This window comes from Atta cephalotes (genome assembly GCF_000143395.1).
Source record: "Atta cephalotes unplaced genomic scaffold scaffold00013, whole genome shotgun sequence".
NCBI lineage: Eukaryota > Metazoa > Arthropoda > Insecta > Hymenoptera > Formicidae > Atta > Atta cephalotes.
In genome coordinates, this window is record NW_012130077.1 from 5,992,696 (window position 1) to 6,003,266 (window position 10,571).

Genomic DNA, 10,571 nt, shown 5'->3' on the forward strand with positions numbered 1-10,571 from the left:
GTTAGTTAGTAGTAGTAGTAGTAGAGAGAGAGAGAGAGAGAGAGAGAGAGAGAGAGAGAGTGAGTGAGTGAATGAGTGAGTGAGTGAGTGAGTGAGAGAGAAGGAGAGGGAGAAAGAGAAGAGCGAGTAAAGTGCGTGCGGCCATTTTCTATCGTAAAGTGTGCAAGTTTACCGCTCCGCACCCGGCTTTTTTCGTCAAGATTAAGCAACGTACGCGTCTGAAATTTGTTTCAAGTTTGTCCAAGGTATGCTCCGACTTTGAAAACTTATTCGCGAAAAATCTGTTCGGCACAATCGCACAGAGTACATACATACAACGGATTGTGCGTTACGTAATATTCAGCGCTCGACAGCGGAGAAGTTCACAATTGTACGGCGCGTGCGATCGTCTGCGGCCAGCTTCGCACGCCACAAAGGTCGTACTTACTGCTGTCTCGTAACCGTAGGTATTTTCGTACCTATTTCCAGGTACCTTAGATTGCTTTTCGCGAGACATCACACTACAGGAAACGTCATCATGTACGCCTGCAGCCGATTCATCGCGCCTATCGCCAAATCCACCGTAAGTAAAAAGAGAATGAGGGGAAAAGATTCAGCCACAATTTCACGATGAAAGTTTCTGCGTGTATTATGTAATAATCTCCACTATTTGCATAGCGTTTCTTACCTTTTTTTCTTTTTATCCTGGTACAGTTGGTCTCTGGTACTAAGACCTATCTGCGGCCACTAAGCAGTGCCGTCATCAATCATAGTCAATACTTACAGCAGAATCAAATTCAGACTCCCGTCAGTTTGGTGAGTGTTCTTTTTTTCTCTTTGTACATTGCATAACTTTTCGAGATCAAGGTTACATAAGTGACTAGTATTGAGATTTAGTTTGAGATTTAGTCTTGCAGCTTGACATTAATAATTTTAAAATTTTATATCTCAATATAAAAGTAAGAAAGAATGTATGTATAGCTTATTATTGTTGATGTTATTTTATATCTATTTCTATCAATGTAGATTAATTTTCTTGATAAACTTTTTATTTCTCTGACAATTAGAAAAATTTATCTATATTAATAGAAGTAGACATTAGTGGCAAAATTGATTGCCAAATTGTGTAATAATTATATATTGAATTTATGGATTAAATGTAAACACTATTACATAGAATTAAACATTAATTTGCAAAAAATTTAATAACATTGGAATATTTTTATAAGTTACGATTGTTGGATATTTTGTATTCAGTGTAATAATTATGTATTGAATTTATGGATTAAATGTAAACACTATTACATAGAATTAAACATTAATTTGCAAAAAATTTAATAACATTGGAATATTTTTATAAGTTATGATTGTTGGATATTTTGTATTCAGTATTAGCAAATTTAATTGCATACACTATTGTACCTTGCATATTAAAGTTATTTTACAATTTAATTTAAGAGTATGTAAAAATAAAATACAAACACTTTGAATTATAAAATACATATTTCATTAAACAGCACAATAAAATGTCGAGGATTTTATGATTTAATCAATTCCTATATTTATATTCATCAATGTATATCTTTACATCATTATCTACACGACTGCTTTAATGTGCACTGTTGTGTCGCGAATTTATCATATATGCATATATTTTAAAAAAGCAGATTTTTTACTTCTGATATTTTGTTGAAATGTTTTGTTGAAATTGGCTATTAATAAATTAATTATTAAATTAAATGTATTGATTATATTTTATATTAATCTTTAATTATACACTGTAAAAAATAAAATGTTATATTTTAATTTAAAGACATATAGTGAACTTTCTGAGACATGTAAAAATGTTAAAATTGACACAAAATGTTCATTCATTACACATCTTCAAATTAAAATTAACATTTTATTTTTTACAATGTATATAATAAAAATTGAAAAATAAAGGCTGTGTTGTATACTTAAGTATATATTTTATATAGGTATGTTTCTACAATTTTAAACGTACTAAAATTATAAAACAAACTTGTTAAAAATTATATTCTATTATATATATTGAAATATTATATTGAATATATATAAATATAAATTAATATTTGATTCTGCTTTGGCGCAGTTACCTATTGTACGTAGCTTCCAAACTTCTACAGTCAGTCGTGACATTGACTCTGCTGCGAAATTTATTGGCGCTGGTGCTGCTACTGTGGGAGTAGCAGGATCTGGTACGTATCTGCAAAATTTTATATAATTATCAACTATTAATTAATGTAATTTGGCAATAACAACATAAAAGATAATAAAAAATATAATAATAGTAGTAAAGTGCAGTAATAAATATAGCAATGAGGCATATTTATTTATCATTACTAATTTTTTAATACTTATACTGTGTCGAATACACATATTCTTAATAATACATCCGATTAATTTTTTTTTTATTAATAAGAATCCTTGAATTAGAATAATTTTCTTCCAAACATAATTTTAAAAAATTTTTTATTAATGTCACAGTTTATATATTTTTTTATGTTTTTTAATGCATTAAATTTTATTTTCTTTATAGATTTACTGTTTATATTAAAATGACAGATCAAATTGTTTCAAAAATATAGATTAAGGCATTTATTCTTATTTTATTCATTCTTATTTTAAGATAATTTTAAATCATGTCTCAAGATGGTGATACAGTTCTTTGATTGGCTTATGACATCATAAGACTTATACCTACTTAAAGAGGTTCTCACGATGAAATAAGACAAGTCTACAATATAAAACATAATATAAAATATAATACAAGAATTAATCATATCAGCAATATCTAGAAAAAATTTCATTGATTTTTACCGTTTCAAGATATTTAATTCTAAATTTATAGAATTATACAATAGAAAATTATAAGTAAATGTATGATCTTATTCTGAAATATTTTCTCTTAAATTGAGATTTTTCCACACAAAACAGAAATTAAAAAATGATTATAACTATAACAAATCAAACAAAGTGAAAAGTGACTTTACTTTGTTTAGGTAAAGTTTCATTTAAACTTTTGACAGTTTGTACAGTTTGAGAGAAATTTATATTTTCCAATCAGAAGAAAATCAAGAATGTTTGTTAAATGGACGATGCGTCTGTGGTTATGTAATGTATTTTAATGTAGTAATTTAATGTAATAAGTAAAAATATAAATTTATAATATATTTATAATTGTTAATTTATTTAATTTTTAATTCAGATTATATTTAATTTATTATATTTAAGATATAATAATAATAAATAAATATCATGTTCATATTATGTTTTCTATTCGTACTAACGTTAAGTGGACATCTTATAATATTTATTTTGTCATTTTTTAAATATTTAATAACAATGATTATATATAATGACATTAGATATTATTGATAACGTTTTTATATTGTTATTTTAATCATTTTACACAAAATTTTACAAATATTGTGTTTAAACTGTCTATTGATTGGAAGTAGCGCGAGAACCTCCTTAAGATGAGAATTTTCTTAAATATAAGAATCGACTATGAATACCGACCTAAATTTCTTTTTAATAGATTGCAAACAATAGTAAAATAGAAATTTATTGAATTGTGTATATATTATATTTTGTATATATTATATTTTGTTATTTATATTTAAAGAAATTATATAATTATAGGAGTCGGTATTGGTTTGGTTTTCGGATCCTTAATTATTGGTTACGCACGTAATCCCTCCCTGAAACAGCAAGTTTTTAACTATGCTATTCTTGGATTTGCGCTATCTGAAGCAATGGGCCTCTTTTGCTTAATGATGGCATTCCTTATACTATTTGCCTTTTGAATCCTGTTTCCTGAAATGTATCCCTTCTTATGGAAGTGAAGTTATAACGTGATTTTATTTATTGCATATGATATAGGAAAATATATTTACTTCGACTTATGTTATTCTGATATTTCATTAGTAATATGCGTGTATGTAGATAGTTATATAATATATTGTATATATAGTGGCCCGTAATTCAGAATGCGCTTATCAATAAAAGCGCCCTTTTATCTCGAAAATAATATGCATAACGTAAATTATAACATGTTAGCGCGCTAACATTGTTGTAAGCGTGTCCTAAATATGGGCCAGTATGTTTACACAAATATCGGTATCCTCTCAATAAAATCTTTGACTTTGTCATGGGAGACAGTGTTTATTCTGCATTAGTCAATGATTTGCTATTCCAGGTGCTGGAATTGGATCTGTATTTGGTTCGCTGATCATTGGTTATGCCAGGAATCCTTCCTTGAAGCAACAACTATTCTCATACGCTATCTTGGGCTTCGCTTTATCTGAAGCCATGGGTCTATTTTGTCTTATGATGGCTTTTCTGCTTCTATTCGCCTTTTAAGCCACGATATCTGCATAAGATATTGCTGATATAGTTTTAGTGCGTCACTGCCAAGGCAGCATCGTCTAACTCTGTGGTAAAGACGACTGTCTCTGGTTGCGCGGGATGCCATGAAATCATTAGAGAAGCTAGGATTTTTTCATGATTCGGTAGGATGCAACGGTGCGACAACGGTGAAGAAGAAATAACACATCTTTGTGTGAACCACCGTAATTCCATCCAAATCTTCAGCTTGTTTATAATAATTTCATGGCCTATTGTCTCATGTAGCATATAACTCACATTGTTATGAAATAATGAATTTCAATATAATGAATGAATAAGACATTGAAAGTTAAAATTACGAAAAAAGAAAGCGACAGTCTCTCCCCGCAAACCGATATACGCACGTACATACTGTGTTAGAGTGTCTTATGTGACATAGTACATTTTCGATCTTTTTGATTTTTTGTCATCCGAAGAATTCATCATTGTTATGCCGTCATATACGCACGTTATTGAAATTATCCTTGACGAGAAAAAAAAAGAAAAACTGTACAGTGATACCGAATAAACATCTTTGTCGTGAAATCATGAATTCTTGTACTTCTTTATTATTTCCTTCTCTGCCGATTTTCTGTATTCGAAGACATTTTGTTTTCATAAATTGTAAATTTAAAAAATAATTACCTTTATATTTACTACCTCACCTTTGTTTATTATTTTTTATTTGTATTTTTTGTTTTCTTTAATTGGTATTCCGTTGCGAACGTTATGTATGATGTTTTTTTGGTAATATCAATACGACGCTTTTCTTTGCGTCAAGACATTACTACCGTGTCTCTAGATTATCGTTCTCGAAAAAATTTCATTTCAGAGAGATTTCATTTAAAATTTTGTTATATTCATTTTTTACGATGTTACACTCTCTCGAATATTACATATTTTTGGAAGATGGAATAGGTGTGATGTCCTTTAATTTTAATTTTTTGCATAGTGTCTTATTTATATTTTTTATTAGGAATGCGCTTCATTTGGCGCTCACACTTTCGCGAGCATTATTTGGCCTTGTTTAACGTTTGATAAATGCCTAGAATGAAATGATTCCATGAGCGTTGCAAGCATCAAATAAAACACCCTAATAATGATAACAATTAACTTGTATTATTACTTCTATTACAATTTTTTATTAACGCATTGAAGATGATTTGATTAGATGATTAGTTAAAATGTGTATTATTCAATTGCGTAGTGTTTATTTTATATTATTATACTATTATATTTTATTTTATATTATTATACTATTATATTATTACTTTATCATTATAAGCAGTGTTTGCTACCTGAAGCATTTAAAATATTTCCATTTTTAATATAATAATACGACTAAATACTAAACGAAAAAATGTTTTGTTTCAAAGAGAAATGTTATTATAGGCAATATATTTTTACATGCTTATTATTTTATGAGATTTCAAGAGCACTTCGACGTTTTTAATAAAATGATTTTTTTAACACAATATAATTCCTTTTATTATTTTGCACATGTAAATATCAAAGTAGAGAATTATCGAAAAATCATTAGTTCGCAAATATTTTATATTATATATTCTAGCATATTTTGACAAATAGAATTTGTCTAAACTAAAATATAAAATATCTCTTAAACTAATATTAATTTCTTGATAATTTTATTTAGTACTTGTATCCGCAGAATAACTAAAGGAGAGTCATATAATGTGAAAAATTTCATCTAGAATAAATGATCTTGAAATATCGTAAAATATGTATGAAAAAATATGTTGATATAATAATATTACTTCCTCCGAAACAATTTTTCTGTTTTATTGTTTATCATTGAAAATAAAAATATTTTAAATGCTCAAATTGAAATCCTGTACAATCAATTTATAATATAAAACAAGCATTAAGATCCAATTTGGCTCCTTAGATTATTCCTATTTCTTTTTTATTTTTAATATTCATGTTTCATTTATAAAATACATGATAATGCAACAAATCTACTAGAAATGTTATGTTATTTATGATTAAATAAAGAGCTTTTTAATTGAAATATTTATACGGTAGATTATTTAATTTTTATTATCGAAGCATCGCCATCAAATCTAATAATGATAGACTTTGCTAATAAATAAACTTTGTCGTATTTTGTGTAACGATTCACAGGATGTGAACATTTTTATCTCGCTGTAACGTGGCAGGCACAATCAATTTTTGAAATAAATTCATTTAAAATAAGAATACATATATGTATTAGTTCAATAGCTAACTTTTACTGTTAAATGGCTGTTTGAATGTTTAATGGTACTTCTCGTATCTGTATTTAAATCATGTAAAACGGTCTTAACTCCAATCTTATTATTAATTGCGTTATCATTAACTCATAAGGAAATATAACGCGCATTCTTTGTTACCGAAAAGAAGCAATTGTAATAGTAACTATAACAAGTTCGTTACAAGTATCGCGTTACTTATCAATTTTGAAAATGGTACATATCATGGTGGAAGGGTATAAGGTGTATTATTGCGCATAATACAGCAGTAGAAGGAAGACAATCAATCAATGTTGTATATAATATTAAATTAATTTACACAAGTTTAAATAAATTTTTCGGAAAAAGAAATCTCTTATATTTATATCAAATTTGGAGTTTTTTTCAGTATTACAATTTAATCTCGTAACATTATGCCAAAGGAAAATATATGTTCAAATTCAGTATATACAGATTATTACATTACTGGATTCTAAACTATGTTTACGTTGCACAAATTAATTTTTATCATAATATAATTATGCATTGATTTCTCCATATAAACTTTGTTAAATCTATATATTTCTAGCATAAGAAATTCACGATTCATAATATTATTACGACGATTATTATATCAAAGATCCCAATAAATATTTTTTTACAACAATCATTACACAATTTAAAACATATCTTTAAACTATTTAGTAATATTTAATTGTTCTAAAAGATTCTCTCTTTCTCGAAGACATGCCCATGCTTTCTCATGATCCTTTCTCGTCAATGGTACTTTTCTCTGTTTCGCCAAGGTCAATTTCTTATAATGTTCTATCACGTCATTATCTGCAACATTAATTTTCCGTTTCAATGCTTGCCTTTTGCTCTCTTCCTGGGCCAGATTTAATAATCTCTTCAGTTGCGTAACATTATGATTAGATAATACAAAAAGTTCTTGTTGACATCTTTTAATTTCTGCAAGAATCTCGTCATCCTCTTGATTTTTTTTTTGCGCATCAGGTTCCAAGATACCTTGCTCGACCAATTCTTTATGCATTCGTAACTCCAAATTCATGGAATTCTGAATAGTTAGATCTCTCAAGACGGGCGGATCTCCATCTCGGAATAATTTGTTCTCCATGTTATTATTTGCAACATATACATTTTCTTCCAAAAGTGCAGAAACAAGTCTCTGAGTAAGAGGTCCTGCAATACTATTAGTTTTTTTATCACTTTTGGATATCAAGTGTGACATATCTGTGCGATTCTTCTTCTTCTCTCTATTTGAGTTGGCTGCATCTTCTTCTTGCAATAAATCATTATGTGCCCACATTAAACTATAATGACGGCCTAAAGAAGGAATCTTCTTGAATTCACTTATGTCCCCATGCGTAGCAATTAATTCTTCCAATAATTTTATATCATCAGGCATGATATCAGTGCAATAGGAATCCACTGATGCCCAAAATTTGTTGGGTGTATCATTTTTCGGTAAAAGCAATTTTGGTACATCAGACTTAGATCCTTCGATTCTTGACATTTCATGTAAAGTTGGTATTATCTGACTGGTTGAACTTCCTACTGTCTTCTGCTTAAAGAGTTTTGTATGTAAAGGTGACTGACTCTTAGTATTAATCTCCTTTGGTTTAAATTTCTCTTCGCGGATCTTCTTGTCAAGTAGAGAGAGACTCTTACTGCTCTTTGATCTTCTGTCTTTACGTTCTTCCGCTGAAAACAAGCTGGCAATCTCATCTTGAAGTGTACGATGCCGTACAACAACTGCTGACAAAAGTGTCTCCAGTTCTAGTTGCAGTGTATCAAGATCATCCATTACAATACCTTCTTCTGCTGTACGCTTTAAAATACTAGTGTATCTTGGTAGATGTCGACTATTATCAACTGTCTTTAGAAGAAATTGAGAAGTTGTTGGCTCTGGTACCTCCGAGCTTGTATCAGAATTCATTGTTGAAGATTGTGCAGTCTTTCCAGATTCACGTATTTTAATAACAGCTTTCTTAGAACTCTGCTTCCCTTTTCCAGACATATTTATTAATAGTTCAACAGCAATCGTTCAAAGAAAATAATTAATGTTGCTTATTGCTTTCCACAGAAAGGCTATTATTTTTATAATTAATTTGCAATAGCCTCAAATGAATAATCTTACATCTGCAATTATAATTATTGAACACAATTAGTCAACATTCGTAAAGTAATTATTAATAATTATTGAGTACTTTCTATTTAGTGACACAAATCGACATAAGTGTTCTTCAGTTGATACAATCAGCTGATACAATCAGAATGCCATAATCAAAATAGAAGGTTTGTGTGTGTTGACTTGGGTCAAAATTCTACTAACTAAATGGAGAAAGCACCCAATATAAATTAAATAAAAATAATAGTAGTAATATTAATAATAATAAGTAAGGAGCATGAAAGTTAATGCTAAGTATTGGCTTACATGTCCTTTTTGCTTATTATTCAGAAAGCCGTTTGTCATTTTATAATTACAAATGTTTCAATTATTTCATCTTGCTTTTTGAGCATAAAATACCAATATCACATACTGTTAAACTATTGAATAGTAGTAAGAAATTATGCAAATCATTTAGGTTAGAGATATCATCATTGGCTTCACTAATCACTCTGTGACTTCACTTCAGACTAGTATTGCTAGTCTAGTGTGTGAAGAAAATGTAGTACCAACATAAAGAAATAGTAGTATCAGAGAGAAACCTGAAAGAGGATATGATATGGACCCAAAATCTGTAACCGCAATATGCTGCCGCGCACTGCCCTCTGACAAAAAGTAGAAAAGTAAACTACATAGCAACGTCCACTTTTTTTAAGTCTTGTATCACCGATGAGATGCTATTAAAGACCGTCAACCTTGGGCAAATTTTCGGCGATATAAAAAGGGCCCGGAGGTAATTGAAGAATGTTGACATTATCGACAATTGTATAAATTTTATTAACATATTAACATAAATATTTGGCTATTATTAACATAAATATTTGGCTTATACATTATTAAATTCATGATTTCTTATTATTAAAAATGTTCCATACTTGTAAAACTATATATTGCAGAAAAATTACAATTTTTTTTCTCAGTTATCATCTCTGTGATGAAGAAAGAATTAACCAATCGCAATGATCATGTGATTAAATTATTCAAATGTGATTTGTTAATTTTTTCTCTGTCCGAGATTTCGGACAGATTTCTAATATCGTGAACATCGGGCTTTAGAGTACATTGTTCATTTTTCAAGGCTGGAGATGCTAAATCAATATTTGCTTCATATAATCATGTTACATATAATCAATCATATGAAGTAAATATCGATTTATGATCTTCAGTCTTGAAAAATGATAAGTACTTTAAGAAAAAAGTGAACGTTGCCATGTAATTTACATCCACTTTGTCAAAGAGCAGTAGTGCGCAGCAATATATGGCTACTGTGGCTGCTGTGCCTCATGTAACGCCGAGCGTGCCTGGGTGCCGGCGATGATTAATAAATGACGAAGGACAATTGGCGGGAAATCGTTAAATTTGTAAATAAATGTTACTCATTGATTCTAACTCATATGCCATAAGACGGTTAATATAAATTCAAATGAATATTTAGAACGTACAGATTAAAAGAGTAGAGACATGATTGCGTGCATATGACGGCAGGAATATTGGTATCATTACTAGGTTAGAATATGAGAAACTCAAAAATAAGCGTTTATCTGACGACGCGGACGATTACCTAATGACATGAGCAATAACCAATGTCGATCTCGCAGAATAGAGAATGATCATTAATCTTACCGTGCTAACTAAAATCTATCGTTGAGGTTTAAAAGATCCGCACGCAGAACGCCATGTCACCAGAGAGAAAGAGAGAGAGAGAGAGAGAGAGAGAGAGAGAAGGAAAAACCGAAAAAAGAAACTAGACCAAGCGCTACAACTAA

General features: G+C 29.4%; 3 protein-coding genes across 4 annotated transcripts in view; 1 reads left to right on the top strand and 2 right to left on the bottom strand.

Annotated features, from left to right (window-relative positions):
- The window catches only part of LOC105617733 (dolichyl-diphosphooligosaccharide--protein glycosyltransferase subunit 2), a 19,454-nt gene extending 18,958 nt beyond the window's left edge, over window positions 1-496 (bottom strand). The window contains exon 1 of the mRNA XM_012199287.1: window positions 428-496. Within this exon, the coding sequence (XP_012054677.1) occupies window positions 428-496 (69 nt within the window). The remainder of the gene's footprint in view (window positions 1-427) is intronic.
- Window positions 497-517: 21 nt separating this feature from the next.
- On the top strand, window positions 518-4,365 carry LOC105617642 (ATP synthase lipid-binding protein, mitochondrial). 2 transcript variants are annotated; one of them, XM_012199198.1, is made up of 4 exons: window positions 518-562; window positions 694-795; window positions 2,093-2,198; window positions 4,202-4,365. In XM_012199198.1, exons 1-4 carry the CDS (start codon window positions 518-520, stop codon window positions 4,363-4,365), a joined length of 417 nt encoding a protein of 138 aa, XP_012054588.1. The 2 variants fall into 2 exon arrangements, with proteins under 2 accessions (XP_012054588.1, XP_012054587.1); XM_012199197.1 differs by having other exon boundaries at window positions 694-785; window positions 2,071-2,198.
- Window positions 4,366-7,314: 2,949 nt separating this feature from the next.
- On the bottom strand, window positions 7,315-8,655 carry LOC105617643 (transcriptional adapter 3). The gene has a single exon (XM_012199199.1). It carries the CDS (start codon window positions 8,653-8,655, stop codon window positions 7,315-7,317), a length of 1,341 nt encoding a protein of 446 aa, XP_012054589.1.
- Window positions 8,656-10,571: the final 1,916 nt, after the last annotated feature.